Source organism: Capsicum annuum, chromosome 12 (assembly GCF_002878395.1).
Source record: "Capsicum annuum cultivar UCD-10X-F1 chromosome 12, UCD10Xv1.1, whole genome shotgun sequence".
NCBI lineage: Eukaryota > Viridiplantae > Streptophyta > Magnoliopsida > Solanales > Solanaceae > Capsicum > Capsicum annuum.
The window spans coordinates 227,061,569-227,085,905 of NC_061122.1; the positions used below are offsets into that span (position 1 = coordinate 227,061,569).

The window sequence follows — 24,337 nt, forward strand, 5'->3', positions numbered from 1 at the left end:
AATCCACTGAGTTTTCGGCATAGAGTTTTAAGCGATATAAAGACTTTTGAAACTTGTGGTCTTAAATATGTCATAACTAATAATCCGCCTACAAATGATTAATGGCGAAAAAGGGATGCCACTAGGAACAGTTTAAGACCTGAAAAGCACCACTTTAATCAGAATTTTTTTTTCGTTTTCAAAGCTCGATTTTGAGAGCTCTGATTAAGAGTGAAGGGATTATCTATCACCAAAATCATTCATGTAAAAGGAATATCAATATACAATTCATGTCTACAAGATGTATTTCACTTCTCAAAACTTATACCCCTCTTATGTTTTCCTCTACGATATTGAAAAAGATGGTACTTTGTTATTTATCTCTATACAACTTGAGAGTCAACTCTACTGTAAATCAGAACTGAGCTATCTATACAACTTTAATCTCCAAGAGAATTGTAAATCAGAACTATGCTATCTATACAGCTTTAAGCTCCAATACTATCATGAACTACAGTCAGAAGAGGTTACCCTCATTTGCCCAGATCAGAAATTAAGTCTCGTCGAGTGCCATATCTCAATATGTTGATTCACAGAGTTTACTAGATTGTGGACTTTCATTTCTCAGGCCTTTGCTCATTGCTCGCATCATCAAAAAGTCCACAAGACAAGCCAGTCTTTGCATGTAGGCGTTTCTCAAGAAAACCATAGGGAAACAGTGGCTTAAACTTTTTCGCAGAAGAAGTACCTCTGTCTGTTTCGAGGATCACATCGTGTATGCCTTGAGATGAAAATTCTTTTCCGCCCTTGCGTTTCTCAAGAAAATCATAGGGAAACAGTGGCTTAAACTTTTTGGCAGAAGAAGTACCTCTGTCTGTTTCGAGGATCACATCGTGTATGCCTTGAGATGAAAATTCTTTTCCGCCCTTGCGTTTCTCAAGAAAACCATAGGGAAACAGTGGCTCAAACCTTGTGTCTGTAGAATCCTCACTAGAACTCTCTAACTGAGACTCATTGACAGTTCCTTCACATGTCTCGGTTTTTTCCTCAATGTCAGAAACAAGGAATCGCCCTTCAGGTTTCTGTATTACAGCTTCAGCAGAACTATCAATGCTCCAGCCAAGAGATGATAACATTCTTAGGTCAGAAGTTTCTTCAGCTGCACTGGATACTCCAACATCCTGAAGTTCCTGCAAGACATAACGACTTGCCTCCGATTCTACCATATCTTGATCCTCCTTGGTGGTTCCTTCACATGTCTCAGTTTTTTCCTTGATATAAGAAACAATGGATCTCCCTTCAGGTTTCTGTATTACAGCTTCAGCAGAACTATAAATGAAGGGACAAGGAGATAATACCACTCTTAGGCAAGAAGCTTCTTCAGCTGCAGTGGATACTCCAATATCCTGAAATTCCTGACGATTTGCTCCGCATTCTACCAAATCTTGATCCTCATTGGCGGTTCCTTCAGAAGTCTCGGTTTCTTCCTCATTGTCAGAAACAAAGAATCCCTCGTCAGTTTCAGAAGAACTATCAGTGGGGGAACAAGGAGATAATAACATTCCTAGGTAAGAAATTTCTTCAGCAGCACTGGATACTCCAACATCCTGATGTTCCTGCAAGACATAACGACTTGCCCCCAATTCTACCATATTTTGATCATCCTCCTTTCCATCCTCAGAGACTGTAATTGAGGGCAACGCCTCTTTTTCTCTGACAACCTTTATCTCTGAACTATTATCAGTTGGCAATGAACCAGAATCAACACCCTTTATCTCTGAACTATTATCAGTTGGCAACGAACCAGAATCAACACATACAGCAGCAGACGCAGTTATCATCTGACCTTCAAGAGGTTGTAGTAGGGAATGCTGTTTGCCTTCCACTTTGACTGAATCATGGTCCTCTTTGTTTAATGATTCAAGGGGATATAAGGATGTCGGCCTGGCAACAATCCTGTCAAAAGCAAGGCAGCAAGATTATTTGATGCCAAGTAGTTAGCTTCCAAAGGTTAACACGACCAAAAAGAAGCAACGTGAGGTGCACACATATGACATTATTGACCATACAGCATTAACTTAAACGAGAAAGAAGAAAAATACATCCAAGTGCACTTTCCTGAAATCAATTTTAGATTTAGAACAATAGAGAATAACTAACCTCCGTTCAAGTTTCAGTTTGTAACATGTACCCTCATTCTTGGTCTTAAGAACCTTTAAGCCTATTCCCTACGCTAAAATGTTACAAGATATTCATAATTCTGGGAATAGCTTTGATGCTTTTCTGCCTTGATTAATGTGCCATAGACCTTCCAACGAAGCCTAGTTTGTTTAACATTTGTTTAAAACTACTAATAGACACATTATCCTTGCAAATAGTAAGGCAACCACAGTATTTACCCCCTAATGTCTAAGGCTTCTAAGTACTTCATATTTACTTCTAAATTCTTTATCTACACTTCCCCAAGTTCTAACTGGCGCAAACACACTCTTCAAGCCTTAAGAACCTCTAGTATTTCCCCTGAGCTAATATTAAACGTCCTTTCATCCATGTTTTGAGTGACAAAACTGAAATTTGATTTACAAGTTGACAAATTTAGCCCCCTGCATTTTAGTTCTATTACAAGTTGCTGCCATGTAACCAGGAGGTCATGGGTTCTCAAGCCTTGGAAACAGCCTCTGGCAGAAATGCAAGGTAAGGCTGCGTACGATACACCCTTGTGGTGGGGCAATTCCCTGGACACCGCGCATAGCGGTAGCTTTAATGCACCGAGCTGCCCTTTTTTTAAACTACATTTCACATTCTATAGGAACATCCATCCTTCCATTCTCCATCCAGCTTCTTCAAACAATTCCATACTTGATAACAACATATCAATTTAAAACTGAAAATAGAACAAAAAGGGAAAGACAAGCTCAAATATTGCAAAAAAATAAAAAGCAGAAAACAAAGACAAGATTAAAAGAGATACAAGAGCTACTTTTTCTAGCTTAATGTGTAATTTGTATTTTTCATCTGCTTTTCCATCATCGCTTTTTATGTACGAAAATAATTTAAAAAGATTAGCATCAGACGAAATGCATTAAAATGAGTCTGTTTTGTTGCACAATATGGAAGAAAAATTGAAGCTGGCTCATAAAACAAGTCCATTCCCAGATTACCATAAAGTTCTGTTGCATAAAACATGTAGGATGGAAAGTCCATGTTTGAGACTGTCAGAGGAGGAATGTGTATTTCTCCTTAATAATAATAATAAAGTAACAACTAGTACTATCAAATTCAACTCTCAAATTCAAAATATTATAAATTTACATGAGAAATCATGGTCAGAAAAATTAATTTGTCTTTTTAAAGTGAACGGGTTAAGTTTTACTTGCAGAGACGTAGTAAACTTTTGAGAGGATCAACTAGACCATGGTTGAAAGAAGATACCTTCTATATAAGAGCATGTATGCTTCCTGTGAAAGAACCTCATCAATATCTACCTTATCCACCTGAAATAAATTGTGAATCAAGGCGGAAAAATTAGAAAATGAGAGGAAAAATAAGGTGACAAATGCTCGATATGTAATGGAATCATGAATTTCGTCATAGGAAGCTCATGAATGTTTAAGGCTAGTCAAGTGTGAATACATACTTATAAATGACTTTGACAGAAGAACTTTACAACTTTACCCCAAAGCACTTGTGTAAGAGCACAACATGCTAGGCTTCAACATTATTGCAGAAATGAGAAATAAGCTATCAAGTAACAAAGAGCCTCGAAAATGATGGCTATACTGTTGGAAGGATACACAAACATGCCATGCACCCAAAAAGTAAATGAAGCAACAAAGGGAGAACTTGAGATCTATCCAATATATTTCTGTTTAAATATACCCAGGCAAGTTTGTCTGTTACATGCATGTTGCTTGTTGCATAGGGCCAAATGGCACATGCGGTATTGTCTTACCAGAAGATTTTTTTTGCTTTCCTTGCAGTTTAGACCCATTTATTAAACCATAAAGGACCAGAAGGTTGCTTCTTAAAGCTTCATTTTCAACAAATAGTATACTATCAAATCTTTTTGGAAAACACACAAAGTAAAAAAGAGGAGACAAAGCCAGGGAAACAGATGCCTCCTACCTTAGAGTCATTGCTCCTATACCAACTCCCACTGAAATCCTTGATGTAGCAGATATAATGACCAAAATCTGATGCTTTCAACATATTAACATGAACAATCACTGCGTACAGCTTGAAATAGTCATTGTCATCTCCTTCATTCATGTAAGGAAGAAGATCTAAACATTCACGAAATATCACCCTCTTATTTAGTTTGCCACCTCCTCCCTGCAAAAAGATTTTTGGCCCAATTAGATCAGGCTATCATAAATCTAAAATCCAAGGTTTCGTGTTTAACAAAAAAGAATCTGAACAGAACAAGACGGGAGAGGACAACAGAGAGAAAGACACTTCTCCAAGAATACAAGAAAGGCATAAGATGGACTTGAGCAACCAGCACATTGCAGACCTAAATTCAGTACCTCTGTAAACATCATAAATAACTTCAGCTGGACTTTCACGAATGCTTTCTTCTATATGCAGTATCTATGTCTTCCGTGTACTATTTTGATGTAAAAGCAGACATAGAGCAAAGTTCCACAGAAATCCTCAGAAGCCATTCTAGCTGTTATGCCATTCTAGCTGTTATGCCTTAGTGAAAAAGTCATTCTAGCTATATGATGCATAACTGAAATGTGGCATTTACATCACACACACTGGAATTTCATTAAAATGAAGAACATATCAATGGTCACTTTTCACCTATGATGTATGAGGAAGGATCAGATTGTGTTCAACAGCAAAGATATGTGATGTTGATTCCATCAGCTATGATTAGTCAAACTGAAAGTTACACATCCTAATTATAAAACCCAGTTAGCCAAATTAAGCCTAATATAACTACATAGTATCATAGAGAGTTAAGGATGAAATGTTTGCGCCTATCATTGTAGAGAGACAGTTACAAATTCTGCATCCTGCAATAGTTTACTCAATAGTGAGAACTGAGAAATGCATTAGGTAAGCACTTCAAACTTCAGATTATTATTTGGTTCACACTAAAAAGACATACCAAAAGCCTTCTGTCAGAAGTTGCCCATTCTTTATGTGATTCATGTGCCTCTTAAATGGAAAAACCGGGAGCAATTCAGTCCCTTCCATATCAAACAACTATGCTCACTTCTCATTTCCGGACATCAACCCTGCCAATTGGCCTCGCTGGATTATTTATGAAACAAACAAATCAAAGTCTCTTCAATTTTAGATTTGGTAGTTTTGGTTGCAGCTCTCTAGCCATCACAGGTTGAGAAAAAACTATAAACTGCAACTTTTTTTAATCAGAATGCAATGGCTCTTTGTACTAAACACTTTTTCCAATAGTTCTTTGTCACTACCCACTTCTTCCCCGGGATTGATTCCTTCTCCGGGATTGATTCCTTCTCCTTTCGATTACCCAACTCTTTTGAGGTGTTTTTATGTATTAGCCATGTTCCAGTTTTAGCCTTCATCAGTTAAAAGCGGCCCACTTGGCTGCTGCATCTGTGCCTTTGTCCTTCAATTTGCCAAACAAAACCATTTCACAGAAAGAGAGAAAATGATTCCGGTATGACACATAGCGGAGATGAAACTAACAAATCATCCTCTTAAATGACTAAAATATCCCCCTTGTTTTGTCAAATTAATAGAACAGACCTTCATCTGTGCTGAAGAAGTGATATGGATAATGGTAAATTTTTTTTCAATCTTTTAATGGCTAGTTATCAATAAAACTTAGTTTATAGGGCAAAGAGCTAATATAGACAAACAGAAAACGAGATCAACCTGAAACCTTTTCAAAGCAATTGTTAGGATATTTGGTGCCTCCTGGATCATTAGGCGCTTCGATGCCTTAACATAATCATTGCATCTGTAAGAACATGCCATTCATCAGTGAGCAATAACAGAAAGGAAACCGAGTGAAGATGCAATGGGAAAACAAATGGATGAACCATTAAAATTATCATATAAGAGCAAATACAATTTCAAACAATCAATAACTGAGCAATAGACAGTTGGAATAAAATCGAGAACAATATTTTGCAGCAAGCGTGATTTTAGAAGTCACCCAGATATCATAGGTAAGTTACACCTGCTCCCCCACAAAAAGAATGTCGGTGATGCTTGACTAAGTTAATGATTAACATAAGAAGTACTACGAAAAAGAAACTTTGAAAATATTTCCCCATAAAAAAGATAGTTGAGGAAATTCTGGCATCTAAAAGTTCAGATTTTCTACTAGAAATTAGCTCAAACCAGGTGTGACAGAGCGAACCTGAACTTTATGTACTAGCCATTCATGTTATTAAAATGGATTTACATAAAAGTGTGAGAATAAAAGCAATGATCAGCATTACATTGGCGGAATATGTACTGACATGTCTTCGCCTCAAGGAATAACTAAATGGTATTTAAAAGTATAGACAAAAGTCACAGGTCAACTTTTGAAGAAGAAAGTCAGAATTGAGGAGAAGAAGCTACCTATCACACTTATACATGTTTTCACCATCCATACACTCTTCAGCAGTGAATTGATCTAAGCAGTCCTCCAAAGATTCAGCATCCCCATGAATCTCTACGGTCAGATCCATCATATTCTCAAACCGAATAGAGAGATTACCACATTTTGAACATTTGACCTAAAAATAGCAATAGCCCATTATGCCAGAAAAGGAGGAAGGAAGATTCACACCATACAGAAGTGTAAACACTGTACAGCTTGAATGTATCTTTTCTAAAAAAAGAAAAAACACATTAATCAATCAACTACACCTCAATCCCAAACCAACTCAGGGATCAGGTATATGAATATCCTTTAGTAAAAAGCACCATACAGAAATTTGTTTGGCCAATACAACAAATATCATGATGGTAAATTTTTCCTATCTCTTTCTCATTGCACAATCACATTGAATATCTCTTTTCTCTCATGGATTAAAGATTACCTGAGATTGAAGGTGACCACCAAATATATGCTGAATAACAGTTGTTTCCTGAGTGCTAGGAGATACACCCGTTCTTCCACCAAATTCATCAAGGACCGCTGATTGCATTGCGTCAATAGCAAACCTACCAAGCAGGCAATTTTGATTGTAACTCTAAAACATGTTCACTGGCATACACCACAAATGATTACGTAATTGGTCATTATGACACATTCTTCTTGATAAATTAGGTTTCCATGATGTGCATTATCCCAAATATGCATCAACTCAGTTGAGGCAACAACATACCTCATAAATTCATGGGCATCCTCCTGCTTTACACAAGAAAGATTACCACCAATGTTAGGCAACTCTGATAGTCTGGCAATTGGTGAAAAGGGCTCCCAACTATGGATAACCCGTTCAACATGGAGTTGAAATTCGCAAAGGAAGCACCAACCATTTAATCCGCCTGGGTGGAAAGAGAGAAGATGCATGATATAAGGAATTATTTTCCAATAATTTAAAACAAAGGGTTATTTCATCATAATAATTTGATTCAACGCAGTTACATTCTCCTCGATGGTCTTTCTCCACCACGTAGACAGCAAGTGGTTTAGTGTGCGTTAGACATTGCAGAACCACATTAGCATAACAGCTGTATAAGAACCAAAGAACGACATTAAAAAAATTCAACGAATAGACTGAAATTTAGATAATTCTTGGCCGTTAGAGTCTAAACTAGAGATACCTGTTACCATGATTTATGAGTCCACAAGGAGGAACGCTTGGACCATCCCAGTAAAAGTATTTCTCGAAATCTTCATATGGAAAAAGTACCTGAAGTAGGTTAAATCCAAATTCCTGTCAGCGGTTAAAAATGCATGTGTATTTGTGTTCGTAAAAAGCTAATTAAGGAAGAAACAGGTACCTTCTTTGACTGATTTAGTATATTAGTTTTTCCAGTAGAAGGAACAAGCAAACTGCAAAAAGACTTCCTCCTTTGCAAAGTATATGCTGATTGCTCAGGATTACCTTTAACAGATGATCGAAAATCCCTACATCGAGACGTGTGCCCCGAGTTCCAATCGGATCTTTGGCAAGCTTCAGAACTAGATAGATAAATAGGCACAGAGAGAGAGAGAGAAATAAAACAATTAGCTACTATCCTACACTCAAAGTCAGATTTGTATAAAGAGAAGCAAAAAGATCATGGTTACTCCAAGGGAAGAAATGAAAACCAGAAGAACCAGGAAATGGACAGAAAAAGTGGAAGGAAAATTGAAAGAGAACAATAAAGCAAGATCCAGTAAGTAAAATGAAGACTGTTTGGTGTGAAAAAGATGTACGCCTATCAACGACGACTTTTTTTAATAGAAGGTAATAAAAGTTCTATTACTGAAAAAGTCATCCGACACCAAGACAGTGCAGGTCTGTGCAAAAGTAGGGATGTGTGTGTGTGTATACACTAAGGTGCATCACTTGAAGCTTGGACACAATATACTTTTTGTTTTATAGTCTGCTTTTCTAGGTCAACTGGTGAGACAAGCCGAGTTGCAACTTCAATGGTAGAGTTATTGATATACAACAATGTAACACCCCAACTTAGGATAGAGTCCCACATCGGCAAAACACAGGAAGGATGCTGGGTATATAAGTGAGAAAGACTTACTCCCTAGTCAAGCGTTTTAAAGCCGTGCGGGCCTGGGCCCAGAGTGGACAATATCACTAATGAGTTGGGGAGCTACAGGGGTCTCTCGGGCCTAGATGGTTCGGAATGCCCGTCGTGGCCAGGGCCCCGGCTCGGGTCGGGACAAACAAAAACAACATACCCAGTGAATTCCCACCTAGTGGATAGACCCCCCCACTCAAGACGTAGAGTTGTTTATATATAGATATAGAGAGAGACAGGGCGGGGTTCATAACATTGGGTATCTTCCGCCCAATTATAGGCTAGAGATGCCTCTCGTCTGACACCACACACTCCTCTGGTTGGCTCATTTTAAGAGCACTCTGTCAAATTTGGACACAACTTTTTGTGTTTGACACCTCGTATTTTATAAACTACAAAATTATCCAGAACACCTCATAGATATCATTTCCTTTAGAAGAAGCAAATCAGATGGATGGAAAGGTTCCATTTTTTTGTTGGTACTCCTGAAAACAGATCTAGAGAAGGCGTGGCAGGGCCTATAGTATAGAGATTACAGCATTTAGCTATGAACCATGGTGCTGGGTACGAGTCAAATTTGGACACAACTTTTTGTGTTTGACACCTCGTGAAGTGGATGTTAAATCTTAAGACAGATGACACGTGAAATCATAAAAGCGTAAAACTAGTGTATGCCTCCTTACAAGCTACAAAACCACAAAATTATCTTAACGACCAATATTTTATAAACTACAAAATTATCCAAAACACCTCATAGATATCATTTTCTTTAGAAGAAGCAAATCAGACGGATGGAAAGGTTCCCTTTTTTTGTTGGTACTCCTGAAAACAGATCTAGAGAAGACGGGGCAGGGCCTATAGTATAGAGATTACAGCATTTAGCTATGAACCATGGTGTTGGGTACGAGTCCCTCTCCTCACTCCCAACATGCTAACTCCGTCTCTCCTCATTATCATATATTCTACTTCTCTGAACTTCAAAATACCCCCGCCCATCCATTACACAAGTAAACCCTAGCAATTGAGCTGCATGGAGGATACTCTTGGTCACATCAGTTATGTACATAAAGTTTACTATGTAGCAGATGGACAAGTGATCCAAATCAGGGGGGAAAACTCACTACTATTTAACGCTGAATTGCCAGTAGTATAAGATAGGAAGGCAGCAGAATATAGTAGGACATTTATGATGCAGTTTAACGATTAAACAGAGCTGGTACTAGGTGAGTTCTGCAACAGCTAGGTGATGAACTATACACCACCATAATAAAGTAAATTTATAAAGGAAAAGAACAATATAGGAGAAATTTCGCTTCAGGTATACTTAAAATATAAAGTTATTATTCGACATAGATGTTTTAAGATTCTCTTTTTTTTTCCCCCTCTTCCCGTTATAGAGGCTGTAAGACAAAAAAAAAAAAAAAGAAAACATTCTCACAAGATACCCAAATATGACAAGAAACAGCAACATTTAATTCTCAAAAGGATAAGAACCACCTGATGATCAGAAAAGATTTACAAGATTCTGACCTACATAAATCTTGCTAAGTGGAATGAATTAAAAACTATTTGCTACTTTATCACTAAGATATCAAGTATATCAAATGGTCCATCAAATTCTTATTCCATCCTTCACAGAATTCAACAAAGTTATGAAATTTCCCTTTTAACTCCCCCCATCCACCCCACCCCACCCCCACTTTCAACCAGTAGACAAAACAAGAAGACTAACAGAGTAAAAATAACATAATTTCTAGTTACTTAACCTTGTGGCATTTCCTCTTTAACTGCCATAATATTTACAAGATTATCTCATGTACAAATCTTGCTAAGTGGAATGAACAAAAACAATTTCTACTCTATCACTAAGAAAATAGCAAGTATATCAAATGGTCCATCAAATTATTATTCCATCCTTCACCAAATTAAACAACTTTACCAAATTTCTCTTTTAAATTCACCATCTTCAACCAGTAGATAGAACGAGTGACTAACAGAGGGATTAGCAACATAATTTCTAGTTCAGCTGTATCTTGATCTTGTGGCATTTCCTCTTTAACTGCCATAAAGACTTACAAGATTATAACATGCATTAATCTTGCTGAGTGGATTGAACGAAAACTATTTTCTACTCGATCACTAAGAATATCAAGTATATCAAATGGTCCATCAAATTATCATTCCACCTTCCCCCCTTTCAACAAATTTACAACATTCCCCTTTCATCTCCCCCTCCACCCCCACCCAACCCCTTTAACCAGTAGATAGAACAAGAAGTCTAACGGAGTAACATAATTTTTAGTTAACATGAACCTTAATCTTGTGGCATTTCTTCTTTAACTTCCATAAAGATTAACAAGATTCTGACATATATAAATCTTGCTAAGTGGAATGAAAAAAAAAACTATTTGCTACTCTATCACTGACAATAGCAAGTATATGAAACGACCCAACAAATTATTATTCCATCCTTCACAGAATTAAACAAATTTCCCTTTTACCCCCCCCCCCCCCCCCCCCCCCCCCCATACATAGCTAAACCCCTACCAAGCTTAACTTGAATTTTGTATGTAAACTTTCACTAAATTACACCATTACAAGCTAAAATTTCAGTTATCTTTGTATCTTGATTCTTTTTCTACTTGCCAATTCCAAAATGTCTAGTGCTCCGACTTATCAATATCACTAAAAAATACATAAATTCCATCCTTCATTTACAACAACAAAATACCCAGTTTATTCCCACCAAGTGGGGTCTGGGAGGGTAAAGTGTACGCAGCCCATACCATTACCTCCGAAGAAGTCTAGAGGTTGTTTCCATCCTTCATTTATTTACCAGATTCCCCTTTAAGCGCTCCCCCCCCCCCACCACCACCACCACCACCGACCCACACACACACACATAATTCTACTTACATAGCTAAAACCCCATAAGAACAATCATCAAATTTACCTTGAATTTTATGTAAACTTTCACTTCAATTACAAAAAATAACACCAATTACAAACAAAGACTTCATTATCTTTATTCTTTTCAACAAAATATGTATATACTATTGCCAATTCGAACAGTATGTGTACCAGTAATAAACCATCTTGCAACGCGAGCATCGTTTCACTGCGACATTGCCGCACACGGCGCAGCTATTCGGCAGAAACACCTTCATTTTCCAATCAACGACGGGGACAGCGACGGCGAAATGCTGCCGGAGTTGAAATTGCCGGCGTTATTCTCGATGTGTGAAGTAGTAGTAGTAGAGAGAATGGGAGTTGAAAAGGGGAATTTGATATGTATTGAAAAATTGAATTTATATAGGCGCCATAAAAGTTTCTAGAAGGTTATGGAAACTTTCTAAAATGGGAATTTCAAGTTTCCAAATTTGGAAGTTTATGTAACTGAATTTGTTCTATTGGCGCCTCGTGTAAGTTCTAGAGCTCGCTTGACATTATATTAAAAAACTTTTAATAAAATATTTTTCAGAAAAGTTCTTTTAAAAAATAATTTGTGTTTGATAAATTGATTTAAAAAATATTTTTAATAAATAAATTATGTTTGGATAAAATATTTTTGAGAGACAAATGACAAGAAAAAGAAATGTATAATTATTTTATAGAGAAAATTTCCAATCAACATTTATATAAATAGATACATTAAAAAAATATTAAATAATAATATAATATTACTAAAACTATTTAAATATTACTTTAAAAAATCAAAAAAAATTAATTTAATAATTATTTTATATATTAGATCACTAGATATTAAACAATTAACCACAAAAATATTTATAAGTGCTCCCAAAATACCATTTGATCTTGGAATTAAAATAACCTACTCCCTCCATTTCAATTTATGTGACATATTTTGCTTCCCTATATAAATATATATATATATATATATATATTGCATATTTTGAATAGTCAATTAACATAATTTATAGTACTTTTTACGTAGTCTCAAAATATATAAATTTTACTTCAAAAAAAAATAAAAATTTCATGTCTAAATTTATGGTCAAACTTAAATTGATAAATAATTTACCATGAAATTAAAGAAAAAGAGACTATTAACTCTTGCTTTCATATGAAGAATAGATAGATGTGTAACAACTAATTTTAATATTGTTTGCAACAAATTTTACAGTTATAGAAATAAATTACAATTATAAATAAAATATGTAGAGACAAGAATATTTTATTGATAAACACGTGGGTACAAATTTGTTTCTCTCTTGATTCCTCTCTCTTAATTTTGTTTGTAATTCGAGGGTTGCTAGTATTAGCATATTTCTCGAATGTAGGAAGATTTAGATTTAATATGAATTTTCTTTGTAATTTGAGGTCCGTTAGTGGCATATTTCTCGAACGTAGAAATATTTGAATTTGATCTCTATGAAAAGAGGGTTTGTGAATCTTCTTGATGTATTTGATTACTAAGAATAGAGAGTTTTGATCCTTTGTGATATTTTATGAGTTTATGAAATTATCACGATTGATCTCTTTATGAATATTCATGAATTTGTGACATATTGGAGATGCCTCTTTAAGGGAATAGTTTTCCTTTTATATAGGCGTTTTGCCCCTTTATATAGGCATATTAGGGTTTAGAGTAAAGTAGATTTAGGGTAAAGTAGCCTCCAAAAAAACTCTAACAGAAATTGAATTCTTTTTGTAGATTCCATAAAATTTGGTTGTCTATAAATGCCCTTACTTCAAGGCTTGTCGGAGTATGGAGTTGATGAAACTTAAGGACGATTCTTGAAGTACCCACAGAGCTTCCATCTTCATGGCCTTGCAACTACATATTTGCACATTTGATTTATGAAAGAGAGAGGAAAGACAGACTTGATCCCATTGGGAATGCCACAATTTGTTCCTTAATAAAATTTTGAGATCAAAAAATAATAAACGGGATAAGAAAAATATTGCAACAATCGTTTTATTGATTTCAATATGAGAATGTTACAATTTTTATGAATCTTCTGATTCGTCTTTTCAAATATAAATTCAAGTTTTCGAGCTTGATCTTGAATTTGAACTTTGATTTGTGAATTTGATAGATTTAATCTTGACTTGTACTTGAATCAGAGACTTTTGAGCTTGTTCTTGAATCTTGTGGTTTTGACCTTGAATGCTTGATTTGTAGCTTGTAGAGAAATCTGGTGTGTTTGATCCACGAGCTCTCTCTTGCTTCTTGTTAGAGTTGTTGAGTCATGGTAAAAATGGGTTTCTCCTAACAAATCAGATTCAAGTGACATGACATATTTTTATAGGATTTTGATTCACTATGGCTGCATCATTTTGATGTATTGCATGTTTATATTGGATCCTCCACTTGATAACACGTCATTTGACACGCGACGCTAATTTGGGCCTCTAGAATATGATGACATGTTAGGCTTAGCACATTGGGTTATCATTAACCCAACAGAAATTGAATTTTAACCAAATCCATATTCATTTGGATTTAAATAATTCATCCAATAATGTTAATCCATCACATTTATTTGGACTAATATATTTTAAATTTAATTTGAATAAAATTTATACGACTACAAAAATTGTTCTCTTTGTCGTTTAATTTAACTCCTTGAATAATAGATTGATAGATAAATTAACTAACCAAAAAATTAAATCGTAGTATCATCTTATTCCTACGTACCCATTTGGACGTCTTCTTGGTTTCTTTCTTTTTAAAAATAAAAATAAAAAAATGTACACTAATCAACTACGCCAATTAAAGACTACTTGTCCTATAATTTAATTTTTTCTCCTACGACTTTTTTTCCCTTTTTATAAAAATCCCAAGACATCTAAGATTCTAAACCTATACTAAAGACTACCTATTTCCCTATTGGTTTATTTTTTTACCTACGATTATTTGATTCCTATTAACATATTTGGTTTTTTTTATATATATATAAGGTAAAATTCTAATTAATTTGCAAGTATCAAAATTGTGACTTCTTACCTTAGATCAAACAAAAATAAGGATTTTAATTATGTAGATTATATCTATATAAACATATCAAATAAAAAAATATTTTAACAGGATTTCTCAAAAATCAATTCAGTTCCATATCAACCCAATTTATTTATTTTTAAATTTTACCACCCTAGGTAAAGCTAAGGTAATATAATTTTGGTTAGGGTTAGGGTTTGGTTAGAGATGACAGAATCGATTGTAATTGGTGAAGGAGGAGGAGGGAAAAATTACATATTTGATACCAAAGTTATATGGTGGAGTAGAAAAAGGATGTTTTTGTGGTTTCGACGATGAGCCATCTCCAGAGGGATGTGATTTATGCAATAGGCCTCCCACTCCTGTTGACGAGAGGGATAACATGATTGATGGATGTGCTGTTGGTTTGTTGAAGGAACATCGTCCTGCTGTTGATAAACTTCGTGACAGTTACAGCAAGCAACTCCGTCAATCCCATGTTTGCTTCCTTCCTTTCTTTACTTTATTTGTTCTTTTTTTTTTGTTTTTTTTTCAGTTTATGTAGGAAGGTGTGGAGGACGTGAATTAGGATAAAAGAGTAGGAAGGAGTGTTTCCGTGCATGCTAGTAGGTAGGAGTGCGTCCACTCATGCTAGTAGCGTTAGGGTTTGATGCGATAACATGCTTGATGGATGTGATGTTGGTACGTTGAAGGAGCATATATCGTCCTGCTAGCTGCTGATCAAATAGTTACAGCAAGCAACTTCGTCAATCCCATGTTTTCTTCCTTCCTTTCTTTACTTTATTTGTTTTTTGTTTTTTTTCAGTTTATGTAGGAAGGTTTGGAGGACGTGAATTAGGATAGAAGTGTAGGAGAAGAGTTTTCCCATGCATGCTAGTAGGTAGAAGCGCGCCAATGCATGCTAGTAGGTAGGAAAGCATCCATGTCCATCGATGCTAGTAGGTAAGAGTGGGTCCATGCATGCTAGTAGGGTCAGGGTTTGGTGAGATAACATGCTTGATGGATATGTTGAAGAAGCATCGTCTTGTTGTTGATCAACTTCGTGACAGTTACAGCAAGCAACTCTGTCAATCCCATGTTTGCTTCCTTCCTTCCTTTTTTGTTTCAATTAATGTTTCTGTTTGTTTAAATTACATAGGAAGATGTGGAGGACGTGATTTAGGGGTAGTAGGAAGGAGTGCATCCGTGCATGCTAGTAGGTAGGAGAACATGCATCCACGCACACGCTAGTAGATAGGTGTGCGTCCATCATGCTAATAGATGGTAAAGCATCCATGCGTCCATCAGTGATAGTAGCCAGTAGGTAGGAGTGCTTCGTCCATTCATGCTAGTAGGGTTAGGGTTTGATGTGATAACATGCTTCATGGATATGTTGGTACGTTGAAGGAGCATATATCATCCTGCTGTTGATCAACTTCACGTGGATAGTTACAAAAGCAGCTTAATCAATCTCATGTTTGCTTCCTTCCTTTGTGTTCAATTTCTATTGTATTTGTTAAATTTATATAGGAAGGTATGGAGGAAGCGAATTAAGATAGAAGGTTAGTATGAGGGAGTGATTCCTGTTAGTAAGTAGGAGTGTGTTGTTTTGTTGTCCATGCTAGTAGGTATGAGTGTGTTGTTTTGTTGCCCGTGCAAGTAGTTGTAGTGCTACACTTATAGTGTCTTTGTTCTTGGACTTTTGGTGATGTTTGTTGTTTGGAAGATCGATTAGAGTATTATTTTGTAGTATTCTTGTTTCTATTGGTCTATGTTGTTTTCTTACTAATTGGGGTATATTGAAAACAACACCTCTGATGTAGTGGTACGGACTGCAGCATACCCTCTGCCCTCTCCAGACCCACTTTGTTGGAATATACTATGTATGTTGTTGTTGTATTTGTTCAATTTATATCTAGATATCGTCTGCCTTTATATATATTTGCTTATGCTTTTCCACATTCATATTGATTTGTATGATTCTACAACTGTTATTTCTATTCTGATAATTACTAGTTTCCATTCTCCATTAATTTAGATGATTATGATTGTAGATATTTTACTCACTTTGTATCAATTTATCTGTCCCTATTTTTTAATTCTGATGAGGGAGCCTTGGAGTAATTGATAAAATTATATCCACTCGACTAGGAGGTTATGTGTTCGAGCCGTGGAAACAGACCCTTGCAGAAATGTAAGGTGAGGTTGCATACAATAGACCCTTGTGGTCCGACCCTTCTCGGGGACCCCTCTGAATAGCAAGAGTTTTAGTGCACCGAGCAACCCTTTTAGTTTTTAGTTTTGACCTTATACTTGGATATAATATCTTTTTAGCCATTAATTTAGTCATAAGGTGTTGTGGATAAGATTGATGAACAGACGAACATCTTTGTTTCGCTGTCACGACAACATGTAACATTTGCTTCCTTTTTTTTTTTTGAGAACATTATATATATACTGTCAAAGAACAAGTGTACTTGAGTTTCACAAAGGCAACAATCTAAATTATCTACTGGAATCTGCATTCTCTCTGGAGCTATCCTGTGTTTCAATTTAGGATCATTATCCCCGTCTTCTTTCTTCCAGTCATGATACTGATACAGTTTGTTTCGTCTCTACTTGTTTGTTTGAATTGACAGGGTTTCGACTTTTATGACTTCCCCGGTGGTGAAGTTACAGTATATCCACTTCCGAATGTCAAGGAGTTCTCTGGAGTGCAATGTATGTATGCCGCGCGCCTGTCCAACTTAATTTACCTTGTGTAATGTTTTTCTTGTCCAAGTAAAGTGATCGATGTATAATTGCTCATCTCCTTGCAGGTTTTCAAGTACAAGGTCTTGAAGATTGAGAAAGTGAATTACTACATGGTTTCAGGATACGAACAGTAGTATTTCATGACCGTTAAAGTCTTAAATCTCACCCTTGGTGCACTACCTATCGAAACTTTTTGCATCCACGTTGCTCTAAGGATCCCTGATCGTGTTGAGGAAATACTTTCGTGCAATCCAAAAGGCGTGGTAAGATGATGATCACATACATTCGTTTTCCACCACATGACTTCTCTTATATATGCCTTCGATAACTGACTTCACTTTGTTTTCAATTCAGGAGCCAGATTTTAGTATCTTCAGAAAGCGGAAATGCTGTATGGAGAGGAGTGAATGAGTGTCACATGCATGAGGAAAGGAAAAGTCCCTCGGAAGCTTGAATCTCGTTCAATCCATAAACACGTGCAACCCCATCAATCTCCAACTGATGGAGACCTAAATTTGGACTGTTTACTTTTAATATATGATCTGTTTATGTTAATATTATTAGACACCACCTGGAATATGGATGGATGGATGGATTATATTTTTCTAAATTTACCACTGTTTGAGTCTTTGAGAACATTGCAGTTTATGTAGTTATTCCAAGTGCTTCAAGGTGTCTGATATTGTTAGAGTAGAATGCTATATGATATATTGTCCCGTGAGGATTTAGTCGAGGTGTGCAAAAGTTGGCCCGGATACAACAATTATCAAAAAAGAAATGATATATGGTTGATTAGTTTTTGATGTAGTGTGTGTAAAATTTCATATTTTGAAATTGCACTTGTAGTACAATATTATAAAAGAGTGAAAACGGGATCAAAATTTGGCTATTAAGCCTCTTCAAGTTTCTACTTAGTAAAATGACCTACTGAGAAAATTTGGCTATTAAGCCTCTTCAATTTTCCGATTAGCAAAATGACCTACTTCTATTTTCTCATCTGTCGGATTGATAATCGATTTGTTCAAACATAGGTCGGCTCGATAATCAATCTGTCTATACATCGGTCGAATAGATAATAAATCTATCTAAAAAATGGATCATTTTCCTATAAAAAAAAAAAAGCCACAATTTGTAGTCTATTTAATTAAAAAAAAAGAATTGAAAAAGCCATTTAACAAAAGATCTCCACTCCACTACATTAGTTACAAATTGTGAAATAAAATAATCTCGAGATTAACTAATATCAAACCAAATATGAGATAACATTTATCTCAAATTAAAATCAGACAAATAAAGCGAAACGCACAGAGTAATTTTATGTTGTTTATCCTATAATTCTGGAAAAAGAGATTCACAATTTTCGATTAAGAACAGCCAAAGGATGCCAAATGTTTGGCTTTGGTTTCTCATTTTATGATATTTGGCCAATTGTCATTCCAATAATCAACATTACAATTATTACTATTAATCCAAATAAGTGTAAAAATTAAGAAGTAGAAGGGAAAATAATAAAACAAAGTAGAGGAAATTGAAATAAAGAATTCTTTTCTTCTTCATACAAATAGAACCAAAAAAATATGAAATATAGAAACAAAGAAAAAAATTCACCTCAATGTATTTTAATTTTATGTTTATCCAGCTTTGCTCTTGGAATGCTTTTCTCTAAGAGGTATAATTTTTTTTTCAGTATTTTATTTGTCATTTTCTGGATAATATTCTAGGGAGGGGTTAATTTTCAATCATTTTAATGCATAAGTTCTCTAAAAAAAATGTAGCTTATTGGTTGAGTTTTGTGCTTATTTGTCTAGTATCCGAGCCAACTTGCATGCATCTTGGCTAATTTCACGGATGCATCTGTCGAAGTGCTAGGACACTTGTGTTGAATCCCACATCGGTCGAGGCTTGGATGATTTGTCCTTTACGTGGTCTTGGGTGATCTTTTTTTTGTGTGTGTGTGACCATGGTGTCCAATCCAACTCGCATGCATCTTGGCTAATTTCACGAGATAGGTAACTCTGTATACGTGCCACCAGCAATAACAATAGGTACTAAGTAACTCTGTCTGAGGACTAGGACACTTATGTCGAATCCACATTGGTCGAGGATTGGATCATTTGTCCTTTATCTGGTCTTGGGCGATCCTCAACTTTTCTGTGTTACATTTTGGGGTTGAGTCAGGCTCGAGGTACATTTTCTGCATAAATCTCTGAGGAGGGATTAATTTTCATTCATTTTGATGCATAAGTTCTTAAGAAAATTATAGATTTTTGGTTGAGTTTTTTGCTTAAGAAATTAGAACTTGGTGATTTTGATTCTTAAATACTTTCATGTGTTTTTTTTAATAACCGTGGTGTCTGGCTAACTTGTGCTCATCTCAACTAATTCCATGCTATAATTATAACCAACAATAGGTACTAGGTAACTCTGTCCACAAGGCTAAAACACTTGTGTTGAATCCCACATCATCGAGGCTTCATTAATTTGTACTTCTTGTGGTTTTGGGCGATCTTAAACTTTTGAGTTACATTTTGGGGTTGAGTTAGGCTCGAGGTCCATTTTCATATCGGTTTTCTTATTCAGTCGTTTAACTATTTTTATGTGTTAATATTTGTGTCTGTTAGGATTTGGGCTCCTCCTGAATTGGATGGAAGGATCACGTTTCCAAGGCGGTACAATCAAGAGAAAAAATTGAGTTTTGTTTCTTCTGATGATTGTGAAACCAAAAAGATCCAGGTTCGAGTTTTTTTTGTTCTTTTATTAACTGATTTATGTATCGGATTTCATTCACTCGACTGTTGGAGATTAATGACTGGCTCTACATATAAAGATTTTGGATTTGTTCATCGAGTGATTTTGAATATCATTTATTATTTAGTTCGCTGTTTATACCAGTAGTAGTAGCATTCGTCTCATAGTTGCCTATGGCTTTTTTACTCCTCGTTATTTACTGTGCTTCAGCTATCACATTAGTTGCTTATTGTTATTGCTACTCTTTTGAATGTTATGTTATGTTATGTCATGAAAACCGCCGCTCTACCTCCTTGAGGTGGAGGCAAGGTCTGCGTACATGTCGAAAATCATCACTAGTTCAGTACAACTCTATGTAATATTTCATTTAATACAAGCGGACTGTTAGAGTGGGTAAAATATCTCACATTGGTTGGGGAATGGCCGGGTAGTTTGCTTATATGTACTTGGGTAATCCTCACCTCTGAGCTAACTTTTGAGGTTGAGTTAGGCCCAAGATCCATCTAACCTAGCTTTGGGGGTTGAGTCAGGCCCAAGATCCATTCTTTACATGGTACTAGAGCCAAGTCCTTTTTCGTTTTGGGCTCCCGGTCTATGCGCCATGTGTCAGTTGTGCCCTGGGCGTGAGGGGGTGGGTAAAAAATCTCGCATTGGTTGGGGAATGGTCTGGTAGTTTGCTTACATGGATTTGAGTGATTCTCACCTCTTGAGCTAGCTTTTGGGGTTGAATTAGGCCCAAGATCCATTCTTTACACGGACTCGCGCATATCTATATATAATATATTCCTTCCATTTCATTTTATTTGTCTTATTATTAGTTTGACCGCGCACAAAGTTCAAGAAGGTAAAAAAGACTTTTCCTTTTTTACCAGGAGGATGATATGATGGGAGAGTTTAACAAAGCTCATGAAGCTATTCGGTGAGTTTCTTACGTAATTAGCCTATACATTTGAACTAAACTAAAATTTCAGGTAAACATAGTATAGAAATACATTTATACAATATCGACAAGAAGTTGTGATCGTAACTTTGTCAATTTGGTTGAAGAAAGAAAGAGCATAGTCGAAATGCTTTCCAAATGTCTGTTTGTTTGTCCATAATCTTGTTCTTGTGGCCGTCTTCTGTCAGGTCGTTAGATAGTTCAATTGCTAAAATCCGATATGAGCTGCCTTCAGCTAAGGCATTCCTCGGTGCGAGGAAAATGGAAGACTTACCTACTATGATCACCACAGATTCTGAAAGAATTGGGATAAGAAGGAAGCCTTTTGTGGTAATCGGAATAAACACCGCGTTCAGTGCTAGAAAGAGGCGTGATTCGATTAGAGAAACTTGGATGCCTCAAGGTATAGTAATAACATGTTACAGTATCAGATTTTGTGTTTTCGTTTTCTGGTTTTCCTCTTCTTTCAGTGATAGATTTCATGTGGATTAGGTGAACAGCTACTCCGACTGGAGCAAGAAAAGGGGATCATCGTGCGATTCATGATAGGCCACAGGTGAAATATATTGCTCCAACTATACTATATATACATAGTCGAAGTTATATTTTATGTATGTATAGTATATGTTGAATTCCCTCGACTTCTTCTTTATATTTTGAATCCACTCAGTGGAAATCCTGGTTCGGCCACTGGTTGTATTCTAAAGTTATCGTTTTGAAATGATTCAACGTTGTTCTGTTCAGCCTAAAGTTCGTGTTCTATTTTATACAGTGCTACGTCCAATAGCATTTTAGATCAAGCCGTTGATCTTGAAGATGCTCAGCACAAAGACATTCTTCGCCTAGTAAGCACATAGTGAACTTTGACTGTGTTTAATGTGATTGATTCGTGCTCGTACTTTCATCTTATATTGCTAATTTACAGGATCACATAGAAGGATACCATGAATTATCTGCAAAGACAAAAGCTTTCTTTACCACTGCAGTTGCACAATGGGATGCCGAGTTCTATGTTAAGGTTGATGACGATGTTCATGTTAATTTAGGTATATCCACTCTCTTTTCGATGACAACATTAGTGTATAGAAGTTAAACTCTTTGGAACTACACACTTGGTTGCCATAACGTTGTAGGTACTCTGGCTGCGACGCTAGCCAGGCATCGGTTGAAATCCAGGGTGTATATAGGATGTATGAAATCGGGGCCGGTTCTTCATCTGAAGTAATTTTGTTGGGAACTTCCCGTTTCACTCCAATTTCAAGACATTCTCAGTCCGTGAAACTCGTATTTATAATTTTCATTTCTTTGTAGGAATGTTAAGTACCATGAACCCGAGTTCTGGAAATTCGGGGAGGCTGGAAATAAGTACTTCCGACATGCAACTGGACAGATATATGCCATCTCAAGAGACCTCGCGAAATACATTGCTAATAACCGGTAAGATAAATTGTTGACATCGATCTGTTTCATTAACGTCTGGAGCTAGTCATGTTACAATGCTCTAAGTTGATTGATTTCTGATTGTTCTTAAATCGACGAAAACACTTCTTTTGAGCCACTGACACCGATGACAAGTATTAATCGGACACAAGACTGTTCTTGTAAAGTTGCAATGCGTGTTCTTCTACCAGTCTAGTCTTGTTTCAGGCCTATTCTGCATAAATTTGCAAACGAAGATGTGTCACTTGGTGCGTGGTTAATCGGTCTGGAAGTTGAGCATGTCGATGAGCGTAGCATGTGTTGTGGAACTCCACCCGGTAAACAACTTGATGCAAACATTGTTTATACCGTCAGTGCATAAAACTTAAAACTCTTCTTGGACTAACGGCGTCTTATAACTTCTTGTATTGTTGCAGAATGCGAATGGAAAGCACAAGCAGGTAATGTTTGTGTAGCGGCGTTTGAATGGAGCTGCAGTGGAATTTGCAGATCCGTCGAGAGGATAAAGTATGTACACGCCAAGTGTGGCGAAAGTGCTACGACTCTCTGGGGTGCTCTCTTATAGTTTCGAGTTTATAGGTTCTGAATTCTAAAAAGGCCAGTTTATTGGTTTTTGAATAACTTATCCATACAAGATTTTTAACACAAAAATATAAGATACGCGTCAAAGTTATTAGGTTCTGTAGAACCAGGCAGTATAACTATAGTTTTATCCCCGTATCGAACCACAATTTTTTTCTTGTTTATTTTAAGACAATTGTTGGAATAGTTTTTAGGTTGTATTAATTAGCTATATATGTTACTTCATAAGATTAATTATTTTTAGAAGTTAGAATTACAAAATTTTGTAGTTCCAAAATTTGATCCCACAATGTATATTGTGATCTAATATGCAGTGGAATTCTTGGTTAGATTTGCTATTTTTGTTTGCAAGTTTTTATCTTTATGTATCGCAAGCTAAAATGTGATGTACAACAACTGAACAACATCGTATAAAAGATTGTCGATTCCATAAATATTATGTTTCACTAGTAATTAACCTATACTAATTTATTCCTACTTCTGTACTGAACAATGAAACTACATAAAATGCAATGAAGAAATAAGGGAGAAGTAATTAAAGGTGACGCAAGTTTTAATTATCGAGTAAAGGTGATAATTTCAATATTAGTGTGACAAGAATTTTAAAAGAGGTGAAAATCATTTTCACCTCCAAAATTTTATTAAAAAATCAAACTCTCCCTTGACATTGAACAATAATCATACTCCCCCTTTATCCCATGCAATGTCCATTTTGTCCTTATAATTTTAGTTCTATTTATGTAATATCTTTTTATATTATATGTAATGAATATTTTTTTAACATGGATATTTATAGCATTTTATTTAAGTTTATTAACTTTATACGCAAATTAATACGTTTTATAAATTTATCACAAAACTCAATGTTATTTTTTAAGATCGTTATTTTAGTACTATATGTATTAAAGAGTCATGTGAGATATAATTATAATAATTCAAAGATAAAGTTCATGATTATTTATCCTGCGTTTAATTAGATGTATTAGGTAATCTCAAAATTATTTGTCGCACCATTTATACCACAGTGATGAAATAAGTTATCACACATACATGTTAGTACAACTTATTTTGTAATAATTAATCCCAGAATAACTTGTTTCCAAACAACCCACCCTAAGTGTGTATATATACATATGTATGTACATGCTTGTCCGTATATTTTCATATTTTATCACTCTCTTACTAAATTTGTTTCGTATTACTTAACTTTTTGTTGATATAACACAATCCTTAAGAAAATATTACTTAGAGGTATATTTTGCTAAATTAACCTTATT

General features: G+C 35.7%; 2 protein-coding genes across 3 annotated transcripts; one reads left to right on the top strand and one right to left on the bottom strand.

The window, feature by feature from the left end:
- Window positions 1–226: 226 nt before the first annotated feature.
- On the bottom strand, window positions 227–12,090 carry LOC107851615 (ubiquitin carboxyl-terminal hydrolase 18). Of its 2 annotated transcripts, XM_016696697.2 has the most exons (12): window positions 11,737–12,051; window positions 7,915–8,095; window positions 7,735–7,823; window positions 7,556–7,641; window positions 7,293–7,455; window positions 7,005–7,128; window positions 6,541–6,698; window positions 5,845–5,929; window positions 4,105–4,311; window positions 3,412–3,473; window positions 1,338–1,935; window positions 227–1,250 (listed from the first exon to the last, which is right to left on the bottom strand). In XM_016696697.2, the coding sequence occupies exons 1-12, from the start codon at window positions 11,820–11,822 to the stop codon at window positions 597–599; spliced, it is 2,493 nt and encodes an 830-aa protein (XP_016552183.2). In that variant the 5' UTR covers window positions 11,823–12,051; the 3' UTR covers window positions 227–596. The 2 variants fall into 2 exon arrangements, with proteins under 2 accessions (XP_016552183.2, XP_016552182.2); XM_016696696.2 differs by having other exon boundaries at window positions 227–1,935; window positions 11,737–12,090.
- A 6,612-nt stretch (window positions 12,091–18,702) lies between these two features.
- On the top strand, window positions 18,703–23,389 carry LOC107849722 (beta-1,3-galactosyltransferase 7-like). The gene is made up of 11 exons (XM_016694284.2): window positions 18,703–19,019; window positions 19,972–20,083; window positions 20,971–21,017; window positions 21,227–21,441; window positions 21,531–21,594; window positions 21,811–21,883; window positions 21,964–22,084; window positions 22,172–22,259; window positions 22,350–22,475; window positions 22,686–22,795; window positions 22,895–23,389. Exons 1-11 carry the CDS (start codon window positions 18,928–18,930, stop codon window positions 23,041–23,043), a joined length of 1,197 nt encoding a protein of 398 aa, XP_016549770.2. The 5' UTR covers window positions 18,703–18,927; the 3' UTR covers window positions 23,044–23,389.
- Window positions 23,390–24,337: the final 948 nt, after the last annotated feature.

Coding starts and splice junctions, on each gene's coding strand:
- LOC107851615 (XM_016696696.2), bottom strand. CDS start 11,822: ATGAAGGTGTTTCTGCCGAATAGCTGCGCCGTGTGCGGCAATGTCGCA. Junction 8,096..11,736: donor TGCAAGATGGTTTATTACTG/GTACACATACTG, acceptor TTATCTATCTAG/TTCTGAAGCTTGCCAAAGAT. Junction 7,129..7,292: donor GATGCCCATGAATTTATGAG/GTATGTTGTTGC, acceptor CCTGCTTGGTAG/GTTTGCTATTGACGCAATGC.
- LOC107849722 (XM_016694284.2), top strand. CDS start 18,928: ATGAAATATAGAAACAAAGAAAAAAATTCACCTCAATGTATTTTAATT. Junction 22,260..22,349: donor GGGCCGGTTCTTCATCTGAA/GTAATTTTGTTG, acceptor ATTTCTTTGTAG/GAATGTTAAGTACCATGAAC. Junction 22,476..22,685: donor AAATACATTGCTAATAACCG/GTAAGATAAATT, acceptor GTCTTGTTTCAG/GCCTATTCTGCATAAATTTG.